General features: G+C 51.0%; 7 protein-coding genes across 7 annotated transcripts; 4 read left to right on the top strand and 3 right to left on the bottom strand.

Annotated features, from left to right (window-relative positions):
* Window positions 1–2,706: 2,706 nt before the first annotated feature.
* On the top strand, window positions 2,707–4,296 carry N7533_008890 (C2H2 zinc finger protein; the record flags this gene model as incomplete). The annotated part of the gene is made up of 1 exon (XM_057105540.1): window positions 2,707–4,296. One exon carries the CDS (start codon window positions 2,707–2,709, stop codon window positions 4,294–4,296), a length of 1,590 nt encoding a protein of 529 aa, XP_056956989.1.
* A 1,185-nt stretch (window positions 4,297–5,481) lies between these two features.
* N7533_008889 (uncharacterized protein) lies at window positions 5,482–6,074 on the top strand (the record flags this gene model as incomplete). Its single annotated transcript, XM_057105539.1, has 3 exons — window positions 5,482–5,550; window positions 5,677–5,766; window positions 5,853–6,074. 3 exons carry the CDS (start codon window positions 5,482–5,484, stop codon window positions 6,072–6,074), a joined length of 381 nt encoding a protein of 126 aa, XP_056956988.1.
* Window positions 6,075–6,183: 109 nt separating this feature from the next.
* On the bottom strand, window positions 6,184–7,268 carry N7533_008888 (uncharacterized protein; the record flags this gene model as incomplete). The annotated part of the gene is made up of 4 exons (XM_057105538.1): window positions 6,184–6,510; window positions 6,599–6,841; window positions 6,914–7,082; window positions 7,198–7,268. The coding sequence occupies 4 exons, from the start codon at window positions 7,266–7,268 to the stop codon at window positions 6,184–6,186; spliced, it is 810 nt and encodes a 269-aa protein (XP_056956987.1).
* A 536-nt stretch (window positions 7,269–7,804) lies between these two features.
* Window positions 7,805–8,831, bottom strand: N7533_008887 (SRPBCC family protein; the record flags this gene model as incomplete). The annotated part of the gene is made up of 2 exons (XM_057105537.1): window positions 7,805–8,271; window positions 8,348–8,831. 2 exons carry the CDS (start codon window positions 8,829–8,831, stop codon window positions 7,805–7,807), a joined length of 951 nt encoding a protein of 316 aa, XP_056956986.1.
* Window positions 8,832–9,096: 265 nt separating this feature from the next.
* Window positions 9,097–10,313, bottom strand: N7533_008886 (Stk19 family serine/threonine-protein kinase; the record flags this gene model as incomplete). Its single annotated transcript, XM_057105536.1, has 2 exons — window positions 9,097–9,689; window positions 9,758–10,313. The coding sequence occupies 2 exons, from the start codon at window positions 10,311–10,313 to the stop codon at window positions 9,097–9,099; spliced, it is 1,149 nt and encodes a 382-aa protein (XP_056956985.1).
* A 959-nt stretch (window positions 10,314–11,272) lies between these two features.
* Window positions 11,273–14,208, top strand: N7533_008885 (putative alpha,alpha-trehalose phosphate synthase subunit TPS3; the record flags this gene model as incomplete). Its single annotated transcript, XM_057105535.1, has 3 exons — window positions 11,273–11,295; window positions 11,366–14,082; window positions 14,147–14,208. The coding sequence occupies 3 exons, from the start codon at window positions 11,273–11,275 to the stop codon at window positions 14,206–14,208; spliced, it is 2,802 nt and encodes a 933-aa protein (XP_056956984.1).
* Window positions 14,209–14,835: 627 nt separating this feature from the next.
* Window positions 14,836–15,907, top strand: N7533_008884 (thioesterase family protein; the record flags this gene model as incomplete). The annotated part of the gene is made up of 2 exons (XM_057105534.1): window positions 14,836–14,938; window positions 14,994–15,907. The coding sequence occupies 2 exons, from the start codon at window positions 14,836–14,838 to the stop codon at window positions 15,905–15,907; spliced, it is 1,017 nt and encodes a 338-aa protein (XP_056956983.1).
* Window positions 15,908–16,048: the final 141 nt, after the last annotated feature.

The following is a 16,048-nucleotide window of genomic DNA, read 5'->3' as shown; positions in this document are numbered from 1 at the left end:
TCTAGGGAGAGAAATTTTCTTCTAGCACACAAGTGCCAATGAGTCCTTTATATGTGCCTAGATCTGGTTGATTCTTTAGGCCATCCTAGCTTCTAAATTAATCTCGCAGCCAACCTCCAAAAAATCGGAGAATTTAAATCCGATCCACCCCTAGAATAATCCTGAGAGGCTAGAGACTATTAAGTAACAAATGCCCAGGTGTCAGCTTACTGTTGATGCTTCTCACCAGCCACATCTCTGATGTAATTGGACAAGGCACCAGGGATCCTGAAACGCGATGGCGGACTTGACCATGGTGTTGGAACCTTTGAGCGATGATGAACTGAAACCCGTACACAGCAACAATTTCATACTGGCCAAGCTGTCCTTTCAATCATATCCACTCTTTTCTGTCTGACGCAGTCCCAAGCCACAATTCCAATTGATTAGACCTGTGATCGATACAATTACAATAAGTGTGGATACACAGGGAAACATTTTCCGATACAACAACTTGAAATATGGGGATGGCTGCCGAATCGGGAATCCAGGTGGCTGTTGACCAAGTAATTATAGAACTACAGCATGGTCTTCGTGTCATGGGAATGGAAATATCAATATCCTTCTAAGCTCTAGAGGTTGCTATGTAGTGTCTTTTCCAAATTCTTCCCAGACCACGGTTTCTGTTTGACCTTGAACACACCTGGACATACCGTGACAATAATCCTTCAACGTATTCAAGCTCGTTTGCTTCAATTCTAGGCCAATTGTTCATTAATTCAAGTCCAAAAGCCCCAGGCAATATCTGCGAACGCCACATTTCTCTAGTGGCCCATCACTTTCATCACCGCTTGCCACCTCATTCCAAGCTATCCCTTGCGCCACGTCCCTGCCCTTGGACTTGACATTGAAGTGCGATTACGAGGAAAGACCCCAGGTACAGACTCGGAATAATAAAGAATCCCTCAAGTGCCAATGGAAGCTCACGGCCCCCAATCCGAACCGTGAGACTACTAGTAACCACTCGGGCTATGCAAGGCCTGCAAGAGCCTCACCGGGCTATGCAGGTATGACCGCCTTATACCTAGCATATTTGCCCCGGCGCCGGGGGAGATGCATCGAGAAGCCTGATCTGACTGATCTGATCTTGATCTACCTTTGGATGCCTTCTCTCCCCAGTCCCACTCCCGTCCACATGAAGATTGGCTTGGTGCGACTGTGACCCATTTAGAATACTACAGCTGGCCTGACCTGACACTGACACCGCTACCCCTTACCCACCATGTATATGCACAGTGCCAGCCTCGCTTCACTGCCCACGCGAGTGCACGCGAGCGGAATCCCGGATCGATTCACGACGCTATGCTTATGCTTGTCGATCCTGGACTGAAGAACAAACAGATTGAGCCTCAGCTCGGGTGGGCGGTAAAATGAAACCGCAGCAGACTGGGCCTAAAGCTGCGGCATCCTCGGTCAGGGATGTGCATTGGTGCATTGGTGCGATGGGATTGGGATTAGTTTCCACACATCCACGGTCAGGCCCCGAACCAAGGTGGGTTCGAGTAGATCTGCCGCCCGCCCCGGCGAGCGACATGAGGATGTCCACGGGGTGACATCACGGGTGAAGTGTGGCAAGGGCTGGTGGTACGTCGGTCGTACATGGCTGTATTATCCGGAGGATACGGTGCATAAGGAGGAAGAGAGGCAGAGTCAAACAGATGTGACCCTCAGCCGCTGAAGATGGGAATGCAAGTGCACACATTTGAGGGACGGGAAGGGAAAGCCTCGTGTTGATGCTGTTAGACCCACAGTCCGCCACAAACACCTTAGCGGCTACACAGCCTCAATCTTATTGAAGTAGAGGTACTTAGCAACACATATAATGATACATGTGGTCACAAGTATCAGTACATACCTGCAGGGTTCATTTCCAAGAGCCTCGACCGTGACCGACCAGGACTGTGACTGATACCAACTGGTACTACTCCGTATATACATAGAGTAATGTAAATTACTTAACCATACCATACGCCAATTGCTCCAATTTATTACTACGCCACGCCAGCCCCCCCCCAGAAATATACGATACACGTACCGTTGCTCTATCCTGTTTCTGCCTGTTGCTGTTGTTCCTGTTCTTGCTCTGCCTTGGCTTGACTCTTGTTCTTGTTCCTACTCTTGTTCTCTGCTTCTCTTCTCTTCTGCCGTCTTGTTTTATGGTTTGGGTCATGGTGTATGAGAACCATCCCAAGAGATAACCAAGAAACATCAACATTCCTCCCCTCTTTCTCCACCGCCCCAACTTAACTCAGCTCTCTCAGTCAACTTCGTTCCTGCGCAACCCGCACCCGCCACGGTTCCAAACTTCCACACTTCCACGCCTGATGGCCTGGCTCCATTCAAATCACCAATCTCCTTGATTCTCCCCCCAGTTACTATTTCAACGCAAGGCCCAAGCCCCCCCCTAGGCATTCCAAGTGGATCTTCTTTTGGGTCCAACGACTCTGAAAAGCTGAAACCGAACCTCGTCAGCTTGCGCCACACTTGCCTGAAGGTGAAGTGAAGTGAGTGTGAACGCCCCACACGCCCTGGACTTCGCCTTCATCCTCCTCTCACCCCCGTCTCTCGTTCGCCCGGTTGTTCCAAAAGCTCTTGTGGTTGGTTTTGTCCTTTCCCCTTTCTTCAGTTTCACCCTCATGCTCTTTTCCACCGCATACATTCTCTAACATGACTTCGGAAGTAGCCATCGCCTTGGTTCGTCCACCCATCGAGGCTGGCGCGAAACCTTCTGCCTCCATGGCGGTATTGATGCACTCTAACAACGAGACTGTCGCCATCTCAAACTCCATTTCTGCTTCCTCTACCTCTCTCTCTAGCCCGGAACCCATCGCCTTTCTCAAAGGCCACTCAAAACCCGATACCAATTTAAGCTCCATCGCCAGCGCCGGTCTACACGTCTCGCGATCTCAACCCCCTCAGATGACAAGTCCAACGACGATGCCGGCCGACCGGCCGGCAGAACAAGACCGGGAACCCGAAAGAAACAACACACAGGTTGCCCGCGAAGCATTGGGGGCCAGCGAGAGGTCACCGGCCCCCTCCATCCACGAGCCTTCGATTCACGCATCGCCGGAACAGATGCAGGTCGACTCACACCCAAATGACCCGGCGTCAGACCCTTACAAATCAATCGATCATAATTCGAACTCTCTCATGCATACATCAACCGTCGCGAGCCCAGGCCCCATTGAAGACTCAGCCTCCCAGGATGGCGATCGACCGCGTCCTCGGGCGGTCTCGGATCTGGAGCAAGAGAGCAACAAAGCTTTTTCGTATCCTATGCCCAGTGGCGGTCCAGGAATGCTGGCGGCAAACAACCCACCTGTGAATGCTCGTCGTCCAAGTCTTAGCGATCCGCGCCGTGGACTTAGCTTGCCAGATGCGGGCTACAACAGAGGGAGCCCGCGCTCGCCGTCCGCAAAGAAGCACCGTTGTCCCTACTGCGCCACAGAGTTCACACGACAACACAACCTCAAGAGCCATCTGCTCACCCATAGCCAAGAGAAACCATTTGTCTGCCAAACCTGTCAATCTCGCTTCCGCCGATTACACGACTTGAAACGACACACCAAACTCCATACAGGCGAGCGCCCTCATATCTGTCCAAAATGCGGGCGTCGATTTGCTCGAGGCGACGCGCTTGCGCGCCACAATAAGGGTCAAGGGGGTTGTGCTGGTCGTCGATCAAGCATGGGTAGCTTTGCAGCAGACGACGACTACGGTGACGGCAACCCGGCAGATGACGCAATGAATGGATTGGTCTACGCCGAGCCAGAGCGAATGGACGAGGAGGATGAGCGACGACTCAACATGCCGGGCATGCGCAAGTCCGATGTTGATTCTCTCTCCAGATCCGACTCTCTCCAGCCCCGCCTGCCCAGTACTTATCCACCGATCGCTGCTGGCCGTGCTCTCTACCCACCTCCAGGCTCGCACGGTGGATCAGGAACATCGACAGCGGCAACATCACAACCTTCAAATATGACGTTCCCGCCCGCAGGTCATACATCCGGCTCGTCCATTTTCACCCCAACAAATGTCGGTGACAGCCCCAAGCCACTCTCCCCGAACTCCCTCTCGCACCACGACGGAAACACACAACCTCACCGCGCACACTCCCCCGGCATGGGCCAGTCTTTGCCTCACCCTCAGTCATCTTTCGCTCGCACAGCGCAGCCAAACCACGCCCCACCCCCCACCGGGCTTGGGCCTGCCATTACCAACCGGAGCGCCCCATCTTCCCCCGCCCGTTATTAGTTCTCCTGATGCCAGATACGGCTTGCAGGCACCAGCAAAACACACATCACAACACAGTCATTCTGGTTCCCATCACGGACCACCAAAGGTGGGGCTTGACGGCCCGGAGCCAAACAATGACGCCGGCCAAATCGATAAGCTCTGGCAATATGTTCGCTCCATGCATGATGAGATGGTCGGATTACGAGAAGAAGTTGCGTCGCTGCGTGCGCATATCGCATCGAACTCGGCGCCTCAACCGGTGGAATTAAATCAACCTAATTCTGGTCCGCGATGATGGTCATATGATGGTCATGTATGATACGGTCTTATCTCGCCCAGCTCATCCTTTGAAAGGAAACCCGTCCTTTCCTGCACCCTCTCCCATTTTTGTCGATATTCTTTTGTCGATATGCTTTTGTTCCAACCTGCAGTATGGAACTTTTTCAATGTCTCATGATCCGACAGTTGCCGGCGTTGGTGGCTTTCATTTTTCTTGAACCTCTACCCTTTTTCGCACTAATCGATATTGGCCCTTTTCCAAAAAAAAAGGACCTTCTGTCCTACAGGCTTTATCTTCTCTTTTGAAATTCCCCTCCTTTTCCTCATATCTTGATTTCCTTTTTGTCTACAGATTCTCTTCTTGCGAGGTGTTCTCTTCAATGGTCAACTGGGGGAGTTCGGCGTACTTGCACTTCTTAGGATGCATGGAACGACCCTGGCTTGGAGTTTTTCAGTCTTATCCCTTTTCTCTATTTTTTTTTATACTTTGACCCGCCTCCCACTCTCACCGCCCCCTTTCACTTCTCTGTCCAGCTATTTGACTCTAGGTAGTGATAATATACCCAATGTTACAGTGTCTAGTAATAAGCATGAACCTCCGGCTTTAGAACGGTTATTCAGTATGGACCACTAATTACAATCCTCATACAATCACAATTAGGATTAGAACACAATCAATTACATAGATTACAATTAATGTTTAAGCTTCAATCCATCCGGCCCCATCCCCATCCCATGCATAACCATGTGGAGTCGATCCGAGACCTCCTCCCCACTCGGCCCAACTGTTGGACCGAGGCTCGCTTCAACCCCCCCCCCCTGTCTAGCTGAAATACCCCCGGAGCTCCGGTTTCTCCATCACATCGCATCTAAACCTTACACCACAACCTTGAACTTACGATATAACCCAGTTCCATAAGAAAAATGTCTGCACCATCAGGAGCCCTCACAGCATCGGCTGTGTCTTTTGTCCTACTTTCCATTGGCCACACTGTACGTACTACATAGTCAAACTACAACTTGAACTTGATACCCTAGGCCCCCCCCCACGCAGCGCATTCGCATTGAATTCGCACTCGCATTTGCCGAATAGGATCAATACCGAGCTGACATCCCCAGATCGGCGGCAAAGAATGGACATCCGACAAAGTCTTCAAAAATATCAAGGGCAGCCGAGCCTGGGCCTGTGGAAAGGTTGGCTGGTATCAGGTAAGAAAGACTAGACATTTCCCTCCTTAACATAACACTCCACCCATACTCTACTCTACCACGGGCCAATCTAACAAAGCTTACAGGGGAGCGCATTCTTCTTCCTCTCCGCAATCCTGCACTACCAGTGGTCCCGCGACCCGTCTGCCCTGCAGGACCCGCTGAACAAGGCCATGGCTGGCATCATTAATGTCCTGCTGTGGTCCAGCTCGGCCTGGTATGTTAAGAATGGGATCTTTCCTAACGTTATTGCTTGTGGGTTGGCGGCTTCGTTGCAGGCCTTTGGCGTGTTGAAGGAGGTGCTTTGAGCGTGGTTTGCCTAGGTGCCAGTGGTTACTACTAGTAGTAATGTAATCGAATGGGAAATGTAAATAGTTTGAATTGCCAATGATTGAGTCAAAACCATCCATCACAATCCTATTTCCTAACATAAACACTCAACATATCCGACCCCTTCCCACTCTCATACGAAATCTCAGGCTTAACATACAACATTCTGTCAAATTGCCCCGTCCTTGGATCCCGCTGATCTTCAACTCCTGCTTTCGGAGGATAAACAATCCCATCACCACCCTCCGCAAGCAAATCCCAATAAACACCCTGCAAAGGCCACGGCGGCCCCGTCAACCTGGGATCTTTAAAGAGAGGAAATTCCAAGCAGACGAGCATACCGCCCGAAACAAGTAGATCGGCCATACGGCCCGCCCACCGCGCGCGCATACTTGGGTGCAGCGCGCAGAGAAACTACGTTCATAGAATAGAATAGTTAGCCTTTCCGAGACGACACGAATCAGACTCGGACAAGATGAGATTGGCACCGGGATAAACTAACAGTGTAGTCATAAATCACGTCGAATTTTTCACCGGAGTCCGCGAAGAAATCACCTTGGATAAATGATACTGAGCCTTTCTCGGGCCTGCTAGTGCTGGAGCCGAAGTTGTAGCTCTGCGGGGAGGGGAATTCTTCACGGGCGTAGCGCTCTGCGGTGGCGACGCCTTTGGCTGAGATTTCGAGGCCGGTTGCGTTGAAGCCGTGGAGGGCGAGCATGACTACGTCGTAGCCTTTTCCGCATCCCTGGGTTTAAGGGTTAGTTGAGGTCGGTTTTGAACTTGGGTTGTTGGCTTGCGGAGAGAGTGGACTGCGTACAGGTATGAGGACTTTCTTTCGCCGACCGTCAGCTGTGATCGGGCTTAGAATATCGGGTCTTTGCTCGATGAGATTGATTAGGGCTGGTGAGGGTTTGCCTCTATCCCACATGTCGTCATTGTTGGTTTCCCATAGGTTTGTCCATGCTTCGTTGTGGTTGTTGATTGAACTATAGTCTGCCAGTTAGGTTTCCGTATTTTCAAAATAATAAGAAAGTAATAAGAAAATAATAAGAAAGAAAGAGGAAGTCGATGGTGGAGGTAGACGATAACGATATACGATACCTTTTCTCAAAGTGTTTAATGAGACGACTCTTTCCCTCGGACGTCTGAATTCGCTCCGGGGTATCCGTCATGATGTCGAGAATTCGCCGTGGATTGGGTGGGGGGGATAGAAGTTGAATTGACTGTTCTAAATTTGATCACGGGTTTAGTTGGTCTTTGGGAAAGGTTTTATAGATGCAGGTCGGTCACTTGGCTTCTCCCGATTACTTGGAGTCATAGGGAGATTCTATCTGGTACGATTCGATGCGATGCGCCTTTGGGTTTGCCGTTTTGGTCGATTGCCCGCCCCACTCATGTCTGTGATTAATTGGTGGGCATTCTCGATTTTGGATCTGGATTTTGGATCACTCATAAATATAGTTAGTCTATGGTGAAACTCTTTATAGAAAATGGCAAAGGGGTATTTATTGTAGTGGTGAGGATCATTTTGTTTCGACCATGTGGGATTTGAGCTGTAGAACAGAAAAGCCGAGTGGATGCATGTTGGCCAAGATAGAATTCGATTCACAAGTATTAATATATTTACTGTAACTTCAACGCAGTGCCAAGGTCCAAACTTGCAATCATCATGTGCCAAATGTATAACTCCCCACGCCTTATCCCCAAACTATGCCAAAGCCCGCCGTTTCGTAGTCCAATCAATGAACAAGCCCACATCCGCTACAATCGCGCGAGGCACGCCACCAAGCGTCCAATTCCTCTGCACCCATTGTGGAATCGACCCGCCAGCATCAGAGGTAGTCGCCATAGTCCATTGAATAAGTGGTGGGTACACATGGCGTTCCCCAGATTGCGAAGAAGGCTCTGGGGGACGATTCTTCTTCGCAACGCGCTCGACACTGGCGTAGTTGGCGAAGATTGTGCGCTTTGATACGGTCGATTTGATCTTTTCATAAATAGCCGTGGGTGTAGTGAATCGGTCTGCATAGAGGGGTATTTGAACAGTCATGAATCCTTTAGATGGGTGAGAAGGTTCGTTGCTGTGTGCATCATATGTGGCGGAGATGGTGAATGAGATGAAGGAGCGTGGGGAAATTATAGCTGTTGGGTGAAATGTGTGAGTGATGAGATTGACTGCGTTGAGTTTGTGTTAGTCTTGGATCCTTACGCTGCAAAAAAAGAGAATTGGTTAGTACAAAGGCGCACTCACCCTCAACATCCACATCTTTAAACGTGACTCCATTCATATCAAGCTCCCCGATCTCCTGCTCTGTCCATTGAAGTAATCGCTCAACGCCGGTGACACTAGGAGTATATTCCATTTCGTGCTCGGCATGCTCTGATCGCAACCCATCTTCGAATTCGGTCCACGACGCGCTACCGGCGACAGCTGCGTCGGGGTGTTCGCTTTGGCGGCAGACCCAGAATTCAGGCTTGCGTTTGGATGGAGATTCCGAAGTCTGCTCGTATTTGCGCCATTTTCGAGAGAGACGGATTTCTGCATATGCTGGGGATGAGCGGCGCGCTTTGGGGTCTTTTTCCCAGGTCGGGAGGTCTGAATTGAGGAGCTCGAGAGCTTCTTGGAGAGCGGTGCTCGCAACCTGTCTTGCTCCTGGGCGCGTGGGCCGAGATGGAAGAGATGGGTGGGCGGGTAGGACTGTGAACGGATGGGGCTGGAGCTGGATTAGGGGCATCTTACTAGTAGTCAAGGGATGGATGATACCAGTACCTAGGTGCTAACTGGGCAATGGAGTGGAATGGGGAACAATCTGGGGGAAAGAATGAACCAAAGCTTGAGGGACCGAGGGATCGGCGGAGCTTGTTTGGTTTGTGGTTCGCGCAGTGACGTTGTTGGTGGGGCGATCTGTTCGCATATATAGATAGGTAGAGACAGAGATAGAAATCGATATTTGTATTTGTATTTGTATTCGAAGGGGTATCATTTTATACAGTCATACGCTAGATGCAGCGGACTCCAGGTCCTACACTACCTGTCTCAAACATTTCCACAAGGCCGGCCCCCACGGTTTCTTCCAGCACCCAGCGGAACTGCATGCCATATAAATCCTTCCATTTCTTCGTTTTACCCGGCAAAATACCCGCAAATTCCCCTCGGGCCCTTTTGGCCAGATGGAAACTCTTTTCAGTTTCCACCGCTCCATCCCAACGGTCTCTCAATAAGCCCATGGGGGCCTCACTGCAGCTGGACCGCCGGAGAAGAGCCATCATGTGAGCACGACCAGCGCCCAGCAAACGAAGATATGTCCCGGTATTTGGCAGTGACAAAAATAGCGTCGCAGCGCGAGATTGGGCATCGGTCTGCACAGATCGGTTGGAATCAGAAGATCGAACCGGTTCATTCCGACTGGCCGACGAGACCGCCGCGCTGGGCAATTTAGGAAGAGACGCAAGACTCAGTGACCCTTGCGTAAAAGAAGAGGATGATACGAGGAATCCCGCACGCATCAACGACCTATATTCTTCTGGTTCAAATACGCTCTGCGAGATCGCAGAGCTGGTTCCGATGCGGCCAAGTATGTCGAGGAATTTCTCTGGAAATGGAGAAATGTCAGCTGCATGTCCCTGACGATAGATCCCGGGCCGAAACTTGAACACATACCCTTGACATCAGCATCGAGAGCTGAGCTTTCACGCACCAATTTCTCCCAATCGTCCGCAAGAACCAGGCAATCACCTAGCCCAGCTGCATCATTGCCCCGGCCTGGAACGACCAGACGCCGGACTCGGCCCGCCTGAACCAACTCTACAATCTCCCTTTCCACCTGCGTGGGAGCATCGATCAACATATGCACATGTGCCACCGATGCTAGCGGAGGCAGTGACCGTCGCAAGTTCAGAACCTCCGCTATGCGCGTGCTATTCATCCCGGCTCGAGCGGGCAGCTCGTCAAACATTTTTGTCCGAATATACTCGATTGCTTGGACGACATTCTCAACAGATGCAGTATGTGATATATAATGCGATACGCCTAGATCTGGAAGAGGGTCATCATCGTCAAGCAGACCCTCCTCGGCTGCCCGCTTCACGCCACTCGCTGCGGCGGAGATTGGTTTGCGTCGCGCATGGGTGGCAAATGGGGAGGCCTGGGGTTTGCGGGCAGCTGGCTTGCGTTTCTTGACACCGGAGACTGGAGCTGAGGTGAGACGCAAGGGCATGCCTGGGAGGAATTGTTCCGATGTTCAGGATGGAATGATGAAGGAGCCTCGTTGCTGCCAAACGCCTACATTGAAGATTACCTAATCAATGTCAGGTGACTGCGTTCCGAAAGTAACCCTTTGGAAAGCTATCACGATTGTCATTTATAGATAGATACCTTAGGGTAGATCCTCTGGGAGAATGGTATGAGCGTTATTTTCCTTTGAATTAAAATGCCGCATTCTTGCAATTGACAAGCGTCAATACGTACTTCAACAAGGACAGGCCGATCAAACCCCGCCAACCAATAACTCCGGAATGTGTCAAACCACCCACATTGAGAGCCCTGATAGCAAACATTAGACCCGTAAATAGATTGAGTTAGCTGCTTGATTGAATATCAACCTTGGAAGAGCAAATGACACCTTCACTGCCGATCAGGCACTTTTGTCACAAAGATCCCGCCAATGACATCAAAGGCCTCATAGTCTGGTATATGTAATACCGTAATAAAACATCAACGTCAGGGTGGAACAGCCGGAAATCTGTATAGCCCCGTTCGATTCAATACAGCCGCCATTCAACGGTGCCTTGAAAGCTTTGGGTCTCGCCCCGTGGTCTCATTCTACGCCGAGAAAAAGAAGAGAAAAAGCAGGACCCCCCCCCGGACTGCTACATTTTAAACGCACCATACCCCCAACCCTGAGTACCCAAAGCATTCCAAGGTATCTACGACTACTCACCGGAGTACCGGGACCACCTGATCTACTTTCACATGACGTAGCCATGAGAAAATAGATCTTAACTTGATCAACTTTTCTTGCTTCCTGCTGGTCGATGACAGCTTTATGCCCGACATAAGGGTTCTTGCTCTTCACTCGCTTCCTGTCTGCTACTTCTCTTCTTCAATCGCTTTACGCGAGGTCCCTGTCGCGCCGTGTCCGCCATTCCTGTCCTCTGTTGAGGTTGGTGTTCCACCATGACGGTCTTCATCGCGTCACTGTAAGCGACCATAAAATCATCCTGTCTCCACCCAATTCAAAGCCAGATTCTAACCTTAAGCTTCTGTCAGTTTTTTACCATACACCGTCAACTTTCACGTTGAAAACTCTCGCTATCGCGCCGTCCCACCTCCTCCGACCGCCGTTAATAATGCGGGGGCTGACTCGGCTCCTCCGCACCCCAATGCGGGCGCCAGTTTATTCGAGAACAACAACCCTACGCCTCAGAAAGGGTTGACCCCCGGTGCAACAACCGATCATGAGCGAATATTCACAAGCAACCCCGCGCAACCCGACGAAGAGGATGGAGGATACTTCGCACTACCCACGATCCCTGAACACGCAGAAAGCCAACTGCTCACTGAGAGTGAAGGCCACTCTCCTGCATGGGGTGCTACGAGATCGCTGAATCAACCGAAGCCTCAGTCACTCCTGTCGCCATCGCCGTCCATCTTGAAGCACCAAGATCATGTCATGCTCAATAAGGAACCTGCGCCCAAGACCCCGGACGCCAAGCCGACCAGTCCATACCTCGGAGTCGTCAAGCCGGAGCTATATGCCCGCAAACAGTCATTTTCCCGGGCAGATTGGACCATTGAAACAGCTGAGCAAGGCAACGGTGGTTTGCGGAATGCGGTTCGTTCTGCGAAGGAGTCTGGATACCTGGGTGAGCTGATGTGGGTCGGGACATTGGGAATGCCCACCGATGCGCTGATCAATTACACGCGCAATGAGATTGCCGAGAGATTGGAAGACGAGTACGATTCGTTGACGGTATTCGTTAGCGATGGTGACTTTGATGGACACTACACTCACTTCTGCAAGACGATTCTCTGGCCCGTTTTCCATTACCAGATTCCAGACAACCCGAAGAGCAAGGCCTATGAAGATCATTCGTGGATCTACTATGTAAAGCTGAACCAGGAATTTGCGGAAAGTATCGCCAAGAACTGGAAGCGCGGCGATTCGATCTGGGTCCAGGATTATCATCTGCTGCTTGTGCCTGCGATGTTGCGCAAGATGCTGCCTGATGCGGAAATTGGTTTCTTCCTACACATTGCGTTCCCATCGTCAGAGGTCTTCAAATGCTTGGCCCCGCGAAAAGAACTACTTGAGGGTATTCTCGGCGCCAATTTGATCGGTTTCCAGACTACCGAGTATTGTCGCCACTTTTTGCAGACCTGCAGTCGGATTCTCTGCGTGGAAGCCACCAATGAGGGTATCCAGATGGAAGATCGTTTTATCAATGTTGGAACTTTCCCAATTGGTATTGATCCAACGTCATGGGACAAGCGTCGTAAGGCAGCCGATGTCGAGAGATGGGTCGATACCATTTCCGATCGTTACCAAGGCAAGCGGTTGATAGTCTCGCGCGATAAGATTGACTCTGTTCGGGGTATCCGGCAGAAGCTGCTCAGCTATGAGCTGTTTCTCAACACATATCCAGAGTGGGCGGACAAGGTTGTTCTCATCCAAGTGGCAACCAGCACCACAGAACAGCCGGAGTTGGAAGCAACCATCTCTGATATTGCTATGCGCATCAACTCCAACCATTCGACTTTGGCACATCAGCCCTTGGTTTTCCTGAAACAAGACTTAGCATTCCCACAATATCTTGCACTCATCACGGTAGCGGACGCTTTAATGATCACCAGTCTCCGCGAGGGAATGAACCTCACCAGTCATGAGTTTGTATACTGCCAGGATGGCAGCTACGGCGATAAGAAACATGGATCACTCATCCTCAGCGAATTCACAGGCAGTGCATCGGTATTTGGAAACCACGCACTTTTGGTCAATCCCTGGGATTACCGACAGTGCTCGGAGGCCATTTACACCGCGCTCACCCGGGACGAGAACAAGAAGAAGGAGGTATGGGAAGCGCTGCACCGCGCAGTATTGCAGAACTCGACTGCCAACTGGGTCAAGTCCTTCAATGAGACTTTGACTCGGGTCTGGAACGAGCAGTCTTCACGAGAGATCATGGCCGTGCCACGACTATCTACACCGCGACTAATCGAAAGATACCGCCAGTCAAAGCGCCGGCTTATGATTGTCGACTATGAAGGCACACTCGCCTCATGGGGATCTCCACGGAGTATCATTCTCACCACACCTCAGCGTGCGATCACAACATTGACCGAACTAACCGATGATCCTGCCAATATCGTCTACGTGATGAGCTCTCGCATGCCAGAGGAGATGGAACGACTATTCCGCCAAGTCAACCACTTGGGCCTGATCGCCGAGAACGGATGTTTCGTTCGCAAGCCCGATTCCGATGAGTGGTCGAATCTTGCCGACAAGCATAGCATTCAAAAGTGGAAGACTGCCGTCTCACCAATCTTGGCTTATTTCAAGGTGCGCAGCGAAGGGAGCTGGGTGGAAGAGCGACATTGTTCCCTTGTGTTTCACCACGGGTCGGCCGAGGATCGCCTCAGCGCTGGGCGATTGGCTGCTGAATGCGCGGACCATATTAATGATGCCTGTGCTGGTCATGGTGTGCATGCGATTCCAGTCGAGGGCGCTTTGATTGTAGAAACATCCAGCACGAACAAGGCAACTGCAGCTGCGAAGGTCTGGAAGTGGTCATTGGAAGCTTCGAAGCAGAACGAAGAGGTCTCCAAACCGGACTTCTTACTGATTATTGGCGACAACCGCGAAGATGAGCCTGTATTCCGGTGGGCGAACAAGCTGGAAGATGCCAAAGCTGTGGACTATGCAATGACCGTGACATTGGGGTCGAGAAGCACGGAAGCTAGGGCGACATTGACGCAAGGCGTGACAGGTTCGTTTTTTTTTTGCCCTTTTATCAAGTTAACGAACTGAATTGACCCCGCTGATTCTTTTAGGTGTCCTCTCTTGCTTGCAGCAGCTGGCTGCGCCCGCAGAGAACAAATCGACCCAGCAGTAACTAATGATAGAGACGTTGTAATCTGTTCAACCAGCATGGATAATCGCTTTCGACAACGCAACCATGAGTCCATGAGGGTTAAAAGGATTGGCGTTTTTTATTTTCGGATTTTTCTTTCTTGATTCTAGTGGATACTAAGGGGTTCTACTATTACATGATCATCCCATCTGGATACATACTACCATACTACCATATATCTACTGCATCAGACACTGTTGGATAGTACAGCATCATCTCTGGCGTCTTTATGCACGCCACAATACCCACGACACATTCTCTACTCTTTAACATTATTCTGTAATGTAATTCAAAAGTAATTTCAAATTCTGTCACTCAAAGACAGCACCAAATATCTTCACATGACCACAATAACATACTGCTCAACCTACTAATTCACAGCTTCTGGCCAACCCCTCGATCGCATAATCTCATAATCGTGCCGAATCCTTTCAAGTGAGCTTCTACCCTAATGCCGATAGGTGGAGGTCGGTCGGTGGGTCTTATGGGGAAAGGGCCTTGGGCCGAGGTTCACCGAGTACCTGCGGAGTACAAGTATACATCGAGAGTACCCCGACGGAGAATCTCTCTCTTTACTTTCCCATTCTTTATCCCTATAACCACTACACCATGTCTCCCGTCAATGCCTCCTTCGAAGACGCGATCCGCGTCACCCCAGAAGGCGCCAACAAATACAGCGCCAACCTGCGCTCGGAGTGGTGCATCGGAGCCGGTATGTCATCCCCATGAATCCCGCAGCAGCACCCCCAACTAACGAAAGACACAAGTTCCTCACGGCGGCTACACAACCTCCGTTATATACCGACTAGCCCTAGTCCACTTCGCCCACGCCCACCCAAACCAATATGACACGCCAGCCTCCCCGATTTCCCTCCAACTATCCTTCCTCCGCCGCACAGCCGCCGGCCCCGCAACAATGGAAGTCGAAGACGTGAAGATCGGCGCCCGAACAAGCACAATTCACATCAAACTCCTCCAACCCTCCGAAAAGAAAAGAGACCTCCTAGAAATAAAAGTGGCGGGCTATATCACCGTCAGCCCGCCGACCGCAGAGGTCGGCATCAGCGCTCCAACAGGCTGGACACCCCAACCCGCCGCGCCGTCGGGCTCCAGACCCGGCGGGCAGATCGATTTCGACGCGTTGGCTAACGGCAAGGATGGCGAGTGGGTTAAGCTTGAGCCGCCTTATCCTGAGTTCCGACGCGCGGCGGCGCAATTGGAGCTGTATGGGCCGGGTAAGGGCGCAACGCAGAAGGCTAGATCGGGGAGTATGGCGATCGATCAGTGGGCGCGGTTTCAGCCTGGCGGTGATGTGAAGGGTCGGTGGACGGATGCGACTATTCCTTATTTGATTGATATGTTTCCCATGGCGCTGGATGGGTTTGATACTGTTTCTGCGGAGGCGGAGGCTAAGGCGCAGGGGGGTAAGGGGTCGGGGCCTAGGGCTAAGTTTTGGTATCCGACTGTTACGCTGAATGTTGATATGAAGAAGCATTTGCCGGCTGAGGGGGTGGAGTGGCTTTATTCGAGGATTGTGACGAAGGTTGTTAGGGATGGGAGGACGGATTTGGATGTTACAGTGCTTGATCAGAATGGGGAGGTTATTGCGTTGAGTACGCAGGTTGGGCTTGTTGTTAGTGCTAGTCGGAATATTGGGACGAGGAAGATGGAGAAGTTGTAGAGTTGGCCAAGCTGGAGCGTCATGTTTTTCGTGGATAGATGTACATAGTCAAGTTTCATAGATGTACATATAAAGTACACATTCCTCCAAGGCTACTTCAAGTTCCGGTTATATTCTAAGGCCGTAGGTGGAAAGAAATAG

This window comes from Penicillium manginii (genome assembly GCF_028828005.1).
Source record: "Penicillium manginii strain IBT 31320 chromosome Unknown utg000006l:1.0-4164085.0:1.0-4166146.0, whole genome shotgun sequence".
NCBI lineage: Eukaryota > Fungi > Ascomycota > Eurotiomycetes > Eurotiales > Aspergillaceae > Penicillium > Penicillium manginii.
This window is presented reverse-complemented; position numbering and strand designations above follow the sequence as displayed.